We start from the raw sequence: 15,495 nt of genomic DNA on the forward strand, positions 1-15,495 counted from the left end.
TTCGACCAAACAAACGATTTTTTTTTTTTTTTTTTTTATTAATATACGTGCTAATTTCGTAGCCGTTTTCGTCACTAGCTAATTTGGCGGAGAACGTTTACAAAAAAAATTATAGGTATCGAATATGGCATATGGAGCAGTTTCGTACCACACCAGTGTGATAAACACCAAACAGATCGAATATTTGATTCTCCTAATATAACATACGAGTACATGCTTGCTTGTCCTGGCAGGGCCGCCGATATCAAGTGCCTTATATCAAAAGTGAGCCTATCCTGTACCGCAATTTGCAATCACGTCACGATCTCACAACAGCTTGAAATATGCCGTAGGTTTTGACTGGAACGATGATATAGTATGAACAAATTGATGTAACAGGAGCTCTCACGTTTTACGTTCAAAGCTGCGTTTGCTCTATGGTTTCTCTTTGTGTGTTTTCTTTGTTTGAAAGCTTCGCATCTAACCACTTAAGAAACCTTCACCTTTTTTACGATAATGATATTCGCCAGGAACATTGTAAGTTTCGCACGCCGCACAAGTTTAAACATTGTAAAAAATTCATGTTGTCAATTAGGTTAAATATAGAAAGCAAACAATTTTGTCTAAGTAACAGCTATTCTATCTTCAATGCATAATGGAAAAAGCGTCGCAGAGATAATTTCTGGCAGAAATCTTTATTCCAAGTAGAGCTATCTATGCATTTAGCAGTTGCCTATCTAACCAATAAGCTGCGACTTAAGGTTAATTAATTATATATTTGAAAGGAAAAAAAGTCAGTTGAATAGAATAAACTGTACTGTAGATGCAGGTCTGTGTGTGTCCTTGGTACACCGGCTCATCCTTACTACTAACCGTTCTAACGCGTGCATTGAACGTGCACCTGTTCGACGCTCTTGACATGCCCCAGCTTCAACTGCGGTTCGACAACAGTCCGACCTAGCTGCTACAAGTCGCTTGCGAGACATCGTGTTAACAAGTCATTTTCAGTGACTCATTCAATCGTTCTATAAATACCTGTTGTTTCCTAGACAATTCCTAGGACCTATCTAACAGCCTGACTCAGGCTCCTTCGATTGTTTACACTCCAAGATCTGAGCTAACATTATGAACGATGTTAAAACATTTAACATTTACGAACGAATGGCTTCCGCTAACAGGTGACACGCGTATTGCGCTACAATCTTCGCGCATAATCATTCCCTAGACCTTAGCACGCATTGGACCTTCAACCGTAGGGAAGCCCCAGGTAGAAATTTGATCTGGACAGTGTCGACCTACTTTGGCTGCCTCAACTACCTATTAGGTAACATTGTTGTTACTCAATCACGCGATGACTTTTCTACCCCTCTGGATGTCAACGAGAACTAGCGGGTCTGAAATGCCGAAAACAAGACGTGAAAGATGTATAATACAGTAAGTTAGACAGGTTTGTGCGTTGGCTTCCTACAAGTTTTCCAGATGCATTGCAAATCTCAAGCCTTAAACTGCTAAAACATACAAATTATACCATATGGCTAACTTATCGACTATCTTGGGAAGTTTAAGTACGCTAGTTCTACTGAAAAAAGCTATCGCATTGAGAGTGTTTCCATGCATACACATTTTCATTTCGAAGTTTTTCTGGGGTACTCGTTTTACTTTATTAGAGCTAAATTAAAAGAGGTCAAGGGAAACTGTCCTACGTCCAATACTGTTGGCCGCGCAGAACTCGACATTTTGAAAAAATATAATAATGTCATATTATTGTATGTATCTCGAGAATATAGTTCTGATAACTGAAATACGTGTGCAGTAAGACAACATATATCGGAAACGTGTCATCATAGTCAAGAAGAAAGAATAATAAGTATTTTCCTGTATTATCGTATCTACCTATTACCTCTCGGCATTATTCGAGAGGCTATTTCAAGGTTATCAGATCCTATACACACTGAAAGAGATGCAAGAAAAACTGAAGGAATTAGAGATATCAGCTGTGAAAAACTGATATGTTATAGCTTTTCTTTCGGCACACTCTTCTATGCAGCACTCAAAATTTGTGTTAGTTGCAAAAGAAAATGCTTGATTTTTTTTGTGATTTATAACAAAAAAAAAAATAGAAAGACAGCATTTAACGTTTTACAAACTAGCATCGTAGGTAAGCAAATGATGAGTATAATACGTCATACGTGTATGAAATAAATATAGTAAGCAAAACAGAATTTGGTAATATTTTGATTTTTGGAATGGACGTATTTGCTAATGCTCACTCATCTCGATAAACTGATCTACCTAGAGTATCTATTCTGAGAAAGTAATAACAATTTTGCTAGCTAGATAGCCAGCTGACTAACTTTAAAATCTCGTATCCCAGCTAATATCAGACGCATTGGTGCCGTTTACATAAAAGCTGAGACTTGACAGTGATAGACGGGCTCAAAGCGTTAAAATGCCTCATTCAGGCTCAAGATTGAGCGCCTGAAAAATAGGCGAAATTTTTTTCTGAACAATTCGCTACCCAGGCCCGTAAATAAATTTCTGCTTTTTATCGTCAAAATTCGCAATGGATGTTTCTGTCGTCGGAAACTTCGACTGAACGGAACGAGTTAATCAAACTATTCGGAAAGTTAGAGAAGACTGATTCCTGAGTAGGCACGATGTCGCTATGTATAAAAGGAATTTACCGCTGGGCAGATTCGGATCATCTGAGGAGAGTTGTCTACAAAGAAGAGCTCGCTGTTTGAGTACCACACGAACTGACGTAAATGAATCCACTCGATCGTGTTTTCCACTTGAAGGAACTCTATAGAAACGCAATGAAATAAAGCCAATTCTAAACCAGTTGATCACGGGTGATGAAAAATAGACTATTTACGAGAGTAATGTGCGAAAAGCAAAAAAAAAAAAAAAAAATATAGATGACGAACCTTATTCCATAATCTGTGGCAAGGGTTGGCTTGACGCCTCAGCAGATAGTGGTAGGTATTCGGTGACACTGTGAAGAATCATGCATTATTCGATCGGTCTGTCAACAACTAACAAAATTATAATAAGCAAATGACAAAAAAAATCGAGCGGAAACATGAACAAAGAAGGCGTCGTTTGCCAGTTTGATAATGTTACGCAAAAAGAAATTTATACATCTGCTGTGTAGCCCGGATCTGCTTTGCACCATTAGACTATGACATATCTTAATCTTTGCAAAGTTTTTGGCGAGGCTGTTAGTTTAGCTTTAACGTAAAAATGCGAATTTTTTTTGCACTTCTGCAATTTTTCTGCAAAAGTGATAGGATTATGATGCTACTAGAAAGGTATCAGAGAGTCGTCGACCAAAATGACGCATGTTTAATTCAATAGTATTGATTTTTTTTCAAAAAACATAAAAAATATTTGCTTAAATTTTGACCTGAAAATCGTCAATAGATCCTCAACAACGTAAGTAGCTTACGGACATTTTGTCCTTGTCAGCACTTGTCTCACCTCTATGTATTCAAGACTAGGACAACACAGTAATCTGTTTTACGTTACAGTGCTCCTATATATAGGCCAACATACCTATTAATACAGGCAACCAATTCACATAGGCGCGTAATAATTATAAATACATTGTATGACGAAAATAAAGAGATTCGATCCTATGTTTCTGATGGAGAAAGTATTTGTTTGATTTACAGTTACAATGTCGTGTTTATGATCGCCACGTATTTTGTGCCAATGGTCACGATTGCTATTGCCTATTCAATTATGGGCCACGTGCTCTGGCGGAGCAAAGGTATCGGGGAGCAGACCGAGCGGCAGAAGGAGGCCATACGATCCAAACAACGGGTAAGTTAGCTTTTATACCGTGATTTGAGCCCGGTTTCCCAGGTCATACATATTGGGTACAAAGGATTTTGCTTCACCATGTGACACATAGCTATCTATTGAATGATTATTGGTATAAGGAAAATAGTTCAAATGTATTTATCTACTTTAGTCTAGAAAGTGCAGTTCAATAATTTATCGTAGACTTCACCCGGTGATGTCGACTTTTGCCTACGTCTAAATTTTTCGAGTTTTACGTTATGCTTTAGACGATGGGCTCGTGACAGGAACATTAATAACCCGATTTCAAACCCAGACCCCCATGTGTCCACAGGCGTAATAAGCGAACACGTTACGGTTACACCATCACTGGCACAACCCACGTTTCACAATTTTCTTTAATTTTTAATTATCATCCGAAAGTTAATTATCCTTAAAGAAAATGATTAAATGAGTATTCCTGATCATAGAAATAGGCGTGAAATTGTACAAACCTACGAAGAAGATATACGCGCTTATACTAAACCAAACAAGACTGTTATTGTCAAGTTAGTTGAACTTCAATTAACATAAGATGCTCAATTTAGAAACATAGCAACATGTATGGCTGACATAGTGAACTACGTAAGCCTCATTATTGAAAACATTGGAGAACATGGCACGATCAGGATATATTTACCAACGGTACGTTACACGCTTGGATATAACATAAATTTACATTAATATCACATTATTTGCGGTGTACTGCATAGACACACGGAATAACTGACTATCCACTCATTCTTGATAGTTCCCGATCACTAACAGTTGTTTCAATAGTCTGAGCCTCGGAGAGCCACCACCATGACTCGTGCTGCCCCTGCCACCGACATCGATTTTGGGACGCAGGACACAACATGCAGCTAAGAAACTTCGAATATTATTGGAAAGGCCGAAACGCTTTTCAGTAGCATATTTTTTTTACATCTTCGTCATAGATACTACCCGCCCTCTTTTTAGTTCATCACAATATTTAACGGTTAACAAAAAGCTTATAGATCCTTTTTTATGGCCCTTTTCGAATTTAGCATTGACTATGAGAGACTCGGCGCCAGTTACTTGCGGTCGAGAAGTACGGCCAGATGGCGTACATTGAGAAAAATTCAAAACAGCCTTAAATCAGGCCGCAATTCATATGCACAACGCTCGTATGGCCGAATACATAAGTTGTTCGTTATCAACGAAGTGCAATGAGCTAGTTTTAGGCTTACGAAGGTCTTTGCATTTAAGACGAAAGTGTGGTAAAAGCAAAAACAGGTGATATTATTTCGCTGTACCAATGCTCAGAGAAGCATAAGTCATGACGAGCTGTTCCGTTTTCAAATCCCAGGCTTTTTCACTAACTGGCTTTCATCTTGTTACTTTGGCTAGAAGAGGCACACAGTCTCTGTCAGTGATATTGAGCTCCTCTTAGTAAATGTTTTGTAAGACATTGGCAGCCGGATACACTTCGGCGTGAACATCCAACTAAGAAAACATCAGCCAATATTGAGGGTCTTCAAGATAATTCACAGTAATGAATTATTAGTGATATGGCCGTCTAAATATAGATATTCGCTCAATACATATTATGTGATATTCAATTAAGAACCAATTGGCCAGCTCTTATGAATTGTTTTATTACTTTTATGTGACTTGTCTGTTTCGTCATCGAGAATATACAACGATTTGAGTAAATGTTTCGTCCAAATAAACAGGGTAACCAGGGAGAAGCTTACGCTTATGTATCCTTCTACATCCAGAGGTAATCGATACGTGACGTTTAGCATGTTGGGTAGAACATCGAGACACAATTGCAGCCTCTTTATCCTGTAAAAGTTCGGCCTGTTCTATCTACCAGCTATGCAGCAGGCCATAAGGGGTCTCAGTGGAGTCCAGTTTATTCCCTTATGTACGTAGAAATAATTTATTTTTGTTAGCCTTTTCAGTGAGCGTTTTTATACTAGGACATCTCGCTGTGTCATGTGAGCGAAAACTGATCTATTGAAACGCCGGGACGCACAATTGCTCGAATGCCTCTTTTACGAACGGAGGAGAAGCTCTCTATGGGTTAATCCGATGACGTGCAACTATATATGATTATGTCTCTTATAATCACCTGTAGATACGAATGCTTTCTTCACCACAATGCAATAGCAACAAGCGTGATCCACGTATGCTGCATGCTCTTCGCGATTCGTATGGGTATCTAATCGGGCAGATGATCGTCGCTCGTGCAGTCTGGCCGTTCCTTGCACGTGAGCCTGCACTAGTCACCTGGATGATTTGCTTGAATTCTCATCTGTTTGACACCTGACTTGTTTAGCTTGGCAATGGCTCGGAAATTATTATTTGTATGGTAATTTCCTACATCAATATTACCTAAAAATCCCGCGGTAGCATCGATACAACCAATGTTCTGTGTCGAATCTAGTTGACGATAACTTGGTTCTAGTAATGCGCAGATTTATTCTAATAAATCGTGTTTGTCCATCACTTTTTGCAATTTATTTATTTTAGCCCCTTTTTTCCCCTTTATTTCAGTGCAGAAAACTTCAAAGCGTTAGTCTGCAGAAAGTTCCTTTTTAACGTCTAACCGTGTCAAGAGTCACAGAAAAAGCTGAAAAATTATCTGATTATCTATGCACAGTCGAAGAAACTTCGCTTTACCAAAGGTCTCAATTAATAAACATGCAGATACTAATTTTCTTATCTTCTACCAATCTCTTTGATGAGATGATCTTTCAACCAATCAAGAACTTACTCTAAACGAGGTTCGCCACAGCAAATCTGTGAACAAGATAAAACAAAAATAATATACGCCTATTAGGAGCAAATCGTCATGATAAATTGTGAAGAAGATTAGCGCCTTCATATTTGCTGTACAGAACACACATATAAAATAAGCGTGTATTGTGTTGATCCAGTGATTTACTGAAGTTCTTCCTCGTGATTCCCTCCTGCCTGCCTACCTGCCTGCCGAAGTGTTATACGCTAATTGAGAGCTCTCTCTTTTCGCTTTGTAGAGCATCTGTTGACACCCTGTTCTTTGAATAGCGTAACATAACTTGCGAATTTGGGTTTTCTACACCAGATTTGTTAAGCATGACAGCGTAGACATCTCATAAGAGGAAGAAGTACAACGAAGATAAATCAGTTTGACAATAGATAAGAAGACAGATCGCCGGATAAACAATTATAATTCGCAAAGTTTATTCTTGAGAAGTAGCAGAACGCAACAGAAATAATTGACTTAGTGAACCTATGATAGAACGTAGAGGAAGTGAAACTATATTCGAAAATAAGAGATCAACTCATTATCTTTTGTTCCTTTAAAAATGTTTTGTCATTTTCGGCCATCTTGAAAAATTTCAATCTAGTTCGTTTCTAATCGGATTTTACTTAGGGATTTTTTAAATATTATTTTGTGTTACCATAGTTTTTAGTCTTCAAGACTTCGAAATATTCGATGTTGTCGATTTCGAAAACCAGTAGATCCACTTGAAGGCTCGTACCTCAGATATCACTTTTGCTGTCCGAATACAGCACTGGCCTCGTAGAGATAAAAAGATTAGGTCAGAAGATATGTGGGTACGCACCACGTAACTGCAAGACAACAAGGACATATGCAGAAATTTAATCGCCCACTGGGTAAACATTAGGTCCTTCTAGTGGATCCTTCTAGCGTAAATACCGTTGAAAGTCCAATTGCACCTTTGAGAATTGCCAAATAGAAAAAAAGGTGATTTCTTAGTACAAGAGAAAATCACAACTGGGCTCAGTACGCGTTAAAAATAGGCGTAGAATTCTAAGCAATTATACATATAATAATATTGATATTTCGACCTCAATTTTGACGTTTTTCAAAATTAGGTCAGCAAATGAGTTACTACCATGCCATAGAGAGTGCTGCTCGTTACAGAAGCATCGATGCTATGAAGCTGCATAAGAGAAAAGCGTCCACGTCGTATGTGACGCTTTATGCACCACTAATGTACCACTTGATTAGCTTAGGTTTTTTTATTGTATGCTTATATCTAGTATTTCCATTTAGTAGGCACGTCTTCCGACATGTTCTCCTGACGTAAGCGAAACTAGCGGCGCACACGCTTCCGGGTCCTTAATTTCTCGTTGGGAAAAACGAGCTTTTAAACAAACAAATAGATAGATACGCTCTTGCTCGAGCACAAATGATCTTACATCTCATTAATAGTGAGGTAACGTATGAAGTTACAAGCGACAAACAGGGCATAGCTGGGCCGCTCCCGTCATCGTCATTATGCTAGCTGACCTTTGGTCTTGCCTCCATTTCCGCCACAAAAGTCGCCTTTGGAACAGAATTTTCTCCCGAAACCTGGGTCAGGCTTCGCATGCCAGCGATGAAGTGGAAAGGCGATGTTAGTACCGAGACCGAATAAAATAGATAAAGGCTACCCATCTGTATTTTTTCTCACATTGTTTGGTCCACCTTCTAGTTTGCTGTCCGTACGGGTTTCAGTCGAGACCACAGCTAACTGAGCTGAAATCTACTCAGGGGGGTTTGCACAGGCAGAAGCGACTTGGTCTGTATCGAATAGGTGTATGCAGCGGGGGTTTAAAAAGCCGATTCAAAGACCTAGAAGCTTCTACTGGCATTACTATTGTTTGTAAGCATAAACAGAAACCGTCCGCTCGTTGAACAAACAGCTCGATCAGACCTTCGTTTGAAGCCCGTGGGAATATTTTGGGTTGAAAGCCCATGGTAAGTACGATATTTTTTGTATTAATATTTCACGTTTCATATACTATCACTACACTAAAAATAGTACTAGTATTTTGAAGCTGTTATTTTTTCATTTGTTTTCTAACATGCAGTCTTACTAATCGATAGCGGTCCGTATAATACTCGATATTGATCGAAACAAGCCATCATCAAGGAAAATTACCTGTTTAATAAATTACCGCTGGTTATAATATGGAATAGCAAATTAAGCTTCTTGAACCTTTGAAATCAAGCATGATAAGCTCGAACGCCTGTCCTACTTTAGGTCATTCAAAGGACGAAAGCGTACGGAGAGTGACAAGTGCAGACGAAAAAGAGCAACGCATCACGTATCTACAGTGCGATCCTACTCAATATTAAAGTGAACCGGTGATTGAAACGAAGATCCTAAGCAAATGTTCCTAGTAGATAAATGGCAAGTCGCCGTGTCCGCTTAGCGGTATAGGTATAAAGAAGCATTAGCACCACACAACTGAAACAGTTGAATGTGAAACCTAAGGCAAACGCCGCTCTTTACAAAAAAAAAACGTCGGTGTTTCTAATTCTCTGCAGTTCTATAGCGCATACGCCGCGCTTCGCTGAGCTAGAGTTCAGTGGATCCGATTGTCGCATCGGAGCGTCGTCGTTATTTCCAGTCCTCTCCGTAGCCCGTAATCGAACTTCCCATCAGTGTCTCATGGCAAAACTCTCGGATGCAACGTTTAACTTCATCAATGCACTTGCTTTAACCACGTAATCGAGTCTCGAAATGCTTCCCAGCTGTTGTCCGCACCGGGGAAATCCTTGAGAAGACAATTGTCGGCACGCTGGTGTTCGTTAACTATTATCGGGAATCCGCCCAGATTGGATTACCTTTGCGAAATTTCGCGTGCTGCGAGCTAACATCATACAGCAGCCCATTGCGTCGGTACAAGAACGCTTCTGGCATAAACAAGGTAGACTACGGCAAAAGGAAAAACACGAGGGAACGCGAACCTAAATTAATATCGCACACAATGGTTGATCCCAGAAAAATGCCAAGACGACCGACTTAAGGGGTTGAGACAAAGGTCAGAGGTGGCTGACCAATGTCACTCGGAAGTTCGGAAGGTTTAGTAAGAAGTTTTCGAACAGAGGAGGCTAGCAATGGAGCTTACGCATAGTTCGAATCGAAGATACTTGTTATTATCGTCATTGAGAATTCGTGGCCTGATTCGGCAAGCTGTAGTCACGTATCAGCCTAACGTCCGACCTGTCAGAGGTGACGTAAGTTTTTTGCATGAAGGACAGGTCAGATTGCTTCATAGTGGTGATAATTGAACGGTTGGCTTCCCCAGTTAATCTTCTTTGTGGAGAACATCGTATGCTGAAGCCGTTAACTTCCATTGATCACGACCGTAGGAACCGATTGAATTAGTATTGCTATTTATCGCGCTTGGTTTTGTTTTTCTTTCGATCGTAGTACCGACAGATCACATATCGACATGATTTTTTGCAGCTCATATTTAATTTCATCAATTCTGACAAAGTTAAGCACGTTCGGCTAAATTTCTTCTCATCGAACTTCGTTCCGCGCTGACTGCACGGTGCTATACGGTCGATGAAGTCGCGGAATCGGTTGAACATAATGAGACACCATAAACGGACTCGGTATCTATTTGAACACCGGGAGCATTGCATTGAAATATGGCATACTACATTAAGGCAAAGCTCAAACTGAAATAAAATATTAATATTATTAAACACCCTAGCGTGGTGTTGGAGCGTAGTATTACGTTCCTGAGAACGACCCACACAAACATGGTTAAATAAAAAAGAAAATAAAATTTATTCTTTGCTTTTTTCAATAATTATATTTTTATTTTATATATAAAAAGGGTCCTATTGAAAAAAATATTCAATAATTAACTAATTAGAATAATGATTTAGATGAAAACAGTACAGCTATTTGGCGCCGTTAAAGCAGGAATTCCTTGAACTGTGCCCGCAAAACGTACCTGGAATTGCCAGAAGCGGGCAAGTTAATACGTTGAAAACTTACTTATAGGGCTATCAATAACGATAACACTCGCAGCGATAAGTTACATATGTCTGTTACATACAACACATTACGTGAATAGGGGCATTGCTGAGCATACTTATTCATTCTTTTATCTGTCGTCTTCTAGCACTACACTTAGGTACTTGAAGATGTTGAGGTACTGTGTGGGCTAAAAGATCAACTTCTGTAGTTTGGACATAAAACCCTTTCCCACTTGGGGAAGTTGGCTAAAGCTTCTGCAGTATATATTCACTGGAAAAGGTCCAACTCCAAGACGGTGACCAGTCAGTCCTTCAATAGTTTTGCTGGGAAATACGGCGTACTTCATTTGTGACGTACTTTGTACGAGGACAGGGCAATAGCTAATTCTGTTTAAAGAAAATCTGTGTAGTTTTTGACAAAACCTTAGTAGCAAACCGGTAATCCGACAAATAGGTTTTTCAGGTTTAACTGGCATTGCTAATATCTCTTACAACAACAAAACTTACGTCTCTTACGAACGTGGAAATTGGCTACATCCATACTGGACTGGAGTTCTACAAAAATATAATGGTGAAACACAACATTGTTGTTTTTTCTCTTGATCCAATAAAGCCAAGAATTTGGATTATACATAATTTTGTGTATATCTAAAAAAATGTACAGTAATCCTCTCATGAAACAAGCGAATAATCGAGTATTTTAAATGAAGAATTTCAGTTTGGCTCCTGATGTCAACGGTTACTCCGACGGTACCGCCGAGTAAGAGATGGAAATCACCATCTGGAAATATGTTGTTGATTGTGCAGACTGAAGCGGCGGTACCCGCAGAACTACTGGAAATATTAAAGCAGCAATGAGAAAGAAACGATAAATGAGCACTTATGCCTGACTTATGATATGTAACAATCAGCAATAGACTTCTCGAAAGCTAAGAACCGGAAAGGCAGGAGCGCGGCTAGCGAAAGTCTCGTTTTGTTAAACGAAACTTTCTATCTATATCTATATTGCTGTCCGCGGGTTTTGCTCCTCTGAACATCACCGGGGCACGCAGTGTATAACGAGCGCTATATTCCTTGCGTGAAAAATGTACTAAATGTAGTGCTCGTACGACGACGATAAGCGGACAATTTGAAGCACGAAAAAACATAAGATAGGAAGAATTTCAGTACTCAGCCGGAGTTGAAGTATACTAATACAATTTGCATTACTGCCACCGGCCGATCGCTGCCTATATAATGCTTAAATAATAGAAAAAAGATCCTGTTCGAAATCCATACATCAACTTACCTGAGCCCCATCCACATGGTGGGTGCCAGGGCACACAATGCGATCAGTGCGAAGAGTCCTGCCGTTACTGCCACCGCAAAACGCAAACTATCATTGTACGTTTTAAACGGGAAAACACTCGACATCTTTAACAGCATACTGGATAGACCTGAAGGATATAAATTAAAAGCACGGTGAGATAGTGTTGCTGTTGCGTTCAATAATAACGATAGGAAACTTGTCCCTAAACAACCGTGCTTTTACTTTATACAAAAGTATAGAGAGACAAGGGCTAATGCCGTCCCGGACAGCTATGTCTAATTATGGTAAAACCAGACACAAGACCCGAGCTGTGTTTCCAGCACAGCGCTTTGGGTTGTCTAATGCCCGCACCTCGAGAACGGTATAGCTAGAAAATTTTCCTCATGTTGATACAACATTGCACTTGTCCTTCAAGCATACAAGCTTCACTTAAGTCGCATTCTAACCAGCTTTCACCCTGCAAGACCTCGGTAGCCTTCGGGAGACCAATACAACAAAAATTCTGTTGGTTGTTCTGAGGTGTTAACTAGTGGCGTCATTTGGACCGGTGCGTGCGTCAAGCGAACTCAATCGATTAAAAATCAATAGTTATAGAGAAGTGACTTATTTTGAGCTATATCTAAATCATGCTTTATGTAATTGATGTTTAATGTGGACAAGATTAATAAAGTGCCCCATCACCGTAAAAAAATCCTGCTGAATATGCAATGAAATCTAACATGACACAGTTTATAAAAGACGCTCTTTCCCGATGGCCTAATCGAATAGAACGCGTATTTTCATGAAATAGATTAAATTTTTCTAGAGAAACCTAAATTTTTTACTAAGACAAATTACACAGTATGGGAAGGATTGGAAAATGTTCTCGTAATGGAAACACCTAAGGAATCGTTCCAATTAACTCCATTTAATGGCAAATGTACCGTGCAAGTAAAAAGAAATTCCTCTTTCTGATTTCATAAACTTCGGATAAAAATCAAGAGTTAATTAATAGTATTTTTTTTTCATAAGATACTCCCTCCTACTAAGACAGTTTCGTCCATATTGAATTCAGCCTATGTTACCTACATGCACATCCGTCTCGAGACGCAAGCAGTGACCTCTTGCTTCGAAACTGCACACGTTCTATACCTGCTGGAAGACTTACTATTGAGATTCTTAGGTTGCTGGGTTCCTTCCCACGCCCGGGGAGGTTTGGTCAACATTGTCCCAGATGTGGTACGTTTGGTCATGATGAGGACCGGATCAAATTCCCTTTCAGTGCTTGTCGCCTGACAGAGTACTGCGATTGTCGATAGAAGGATGAAGTGGAACGCGAACGCTTTTAGCAAAGGCGAAGAAAACACCGAACATTGCTTCCGCATTTGCCCAACTGTAATAAACATTTTATTATTGCTTGTTCGTCCCGCACCGATATTTGCGTCCGTGCAATGTTCACCGAAACCACCCCGTTGGGCCACGCTACTTATAGCGAAGACAGATAACTTCATTTCTTGGAAGCACCTCTCAACATTACCATCGCTCGAAACTGGTAGAGCCATCTACGCAACGAATGGCTTGCGAGTATAAGAAGACATCACGGCAAGAACACCAACAAGCCATATAGGGCATGTACGGGAAACTACGAATGATGCCCAGTTTTTGCCTTTCAATATTTGCATAGTACGACGGCGCCTTCCTTTGACTAGTCACATGTTTCGTTATTCTAAAGCTATACGAACACAGGACGCATTTGTCTTTTCCTCTGCTAGTTTCATCGCTCGGACCGTATGCGAACGAATTTTGAAAAAAAGCGCGAATCGTATTGGAAAGACCAGTTGGGAGACTAGTTAATCAGTAGAATACTATCTACGTAATAATGATGCGGTAACGTACTTGCCTATTAAACTTATAGACACGTAAGATAGTCCGGATTCCGGACCGTATGGAGGCTATTGTAGTGTTGATAAGCGTAACCCACCAGGCTGGATCTAGTCATCACACAGGGAACAATAAATGACGTTTCTTTTTTTTGGACTGGAATCAATTCATTTGACGGATGCTGTGTTGTCCGTTAGCTGGGATTATGTCTAGAAATATTCGCCTATGTTTAAGCATGCCGTTTGCTATATGACGTTAAGCATTTGCGTCGTCATCGTTAGCGATCTTTCTTAGTAATACGGCCTATACTATACATGGTTTTGTCAAAGGTCATTTACATTTTGCGCCAAACCACCAGCTTTCCATTATATATATTTGCCTCTCTACAGTTAACGAAAGTTGATTCGTTGAACGGAGCCTTTTTTCAAAGATTCTATAAGATGTGTTAGCAGGACAGCGTTGGGAAACGCCATACCCAGGTTTATATGGTCGTCGTTTTTGGCTGGGTACAGAACGTGGTCGGCGACAAGCCTGATGATATAACTAGCAGGGTCGTCATTCACGCTTATGCTCAAAAAATTACACTTTAACCACGTTAGTCACAGCCAATGATCACCGTGGACACCCTATAAACGACTACAGGCGCTATTAATCGTGCCCAGTCGATCATGTGTCATTCAATTGATTTCAACTTGATGTCGGCCTCGAATTAAGCCTCACTTTGGCCGCTAATCGAGCCAATATGAAAATATATACATCGAGACTGTCTAGAGACTTTTAAGAGAATTAAAAAAATCAAAGACTTGAGGGTTATCCGCCGTTGCACATAATCAACCTCAATAATTTTTTCACGCTTCAAAACCACAGATTTAGCGCGCTTTTTTTTTTTTTTTCGTTGCTAATCTGCCAGAACTTCACTAGTACATTCGTGAGGAAAAGCAAAATCTCAAGTATCCAAGGTACGGCGAATTTTACGAATATTTTTTCAATTTTATATTCCCTGAAAGACGCATGAGACGACGCTTCGGCTGTCGCCTAGAAAAGCTTCAACGGGATGGAACTTGGGAAAACAACGTCAAACCGCATATGCTGACAATTTTTAGCAGTAAAAGTACAAACAGGCGTCAACTACATTAGGCGATGGTAGAAGAAGTTGTCATTAGAAAATCACAAGCCTAGATGGAACGTCATGCCTGTTAAGGCTCTTGTGTGCGCAGCTTCGGATCTGTAATGGCTACGTAAGGATACGTGAAAAGAAATCTAGCCGCAAAGATATCACTTACGTTGACCTAAGTCGTTTTGAATTAGAAGGCCTTTCAGGTTTCTGCTGGACACAAGTGATCTGAACAGGACGCAGGCCGAAAAACGAAATGCGCGTTGATGGCATAATGGACATTTATGGCTGTGTATTTCTGTTAAAGCATAATTTTAGTATGCTTTAGCAGATATACACAGCCATAAATGTAATAATTAATAATTAGTTGACGTTAAAGAAAGTAGATTTATTAGCAGTTATTATCGAGTGTTTGCTTTTCATGTTTAATGTAATTTGCAAACATTGCGCGAAGGACTCTCAGTGCTTTCTTTGTTCTTAGCTTTCGGACAACTAGTTTTACCTTACTTTATATATATACATGTATGTGTGCATGGAAAAATAAGCTATATTGGCGATACAGTTTTAAGAGTCTTTTGAAGTTATTCTCTCTCTCTTCTCTACAAGAATGAACCTACTTCGTAATAGCCATCGGGTAAGCTGTATCCA

The 15,495-nt window shown here is 39.6% G+C and overlaps 2 protein-coding genes across 3 annotated transcripts in view; one reads left to right on the forward strand and one right to left on the reverse strand.

The window, feature by feature from the left end:
* Positions 1-3,665: 3,665 nt before the first annotated feature.
* The window catches only part of LOC111269965 (tachykinin-like peptides receptor 86C), a 50,442-nt gene continuing 38,612 nt past the window's right edge, over positions 3,666-15,495 (forward strand). Inside the window, exon 1 of the mRNA XM_022849925.2 lies at positions 3,666-3,804. Coding sequence (XP_022705660.2) covers positions 3,670-3,804 — 135 coding nt within the window. The 5' untranslated portion in view covers positions 3,666-3,669. The remainder of the gene's footprint in view (positions 3,805-15,495) is intronic.
* On the reverse strand, positions 6,464-13,630 carry LOC111269971 (uncharacterized). Of its 2 annotated transcripts, XM_086972320.1 has the most exons (4): positions 13,021-13,630; positions 11,853-12,000; positions 7,236-7,407; positions 6,464-6,591 (listed from the first exon to the last, which is right to left on the reverse strand). In XM_086972320.1, the coding sequence occupies exons 1-3, from the start codon at positions 13,412-13,414 to the stop codon at positions 7,251-7,253; spliced, it is 699 nt and encodes a 232-aa protein (XP_086828446.1). In that variant the 5' UTR covers positions 13,415-13,630; the 3' UTR covers positions 6,464-6,591; positions 7,236-7,250. The 2 variants fall into 2 exon arrangements, with proteins under 2 accessions (XP_086828446.1, XP_022705669.1); XM_022849934.2 differs by lacking the exons at positions 6,464-6,591; positions 7,236-7,407 and adding an exon at positions 10,369-10,539.

This window comes from Varroa jacobsoni, unplaced genomic scaffold (genome assembly GCF_002532875.2).
Source record: "Varroa jacobsoni isolate VJ856 unplaced genomic scaffold, vjacob_1.0 scaffold_154, whole genome shotgun sequence".
NCBI classification, from domain to species: Eukaryota; Metazoa; Arthropoda; class Arachnida; order Mesostigmata; family Varroidae; genus Varroa; species Varroa jacobsoni.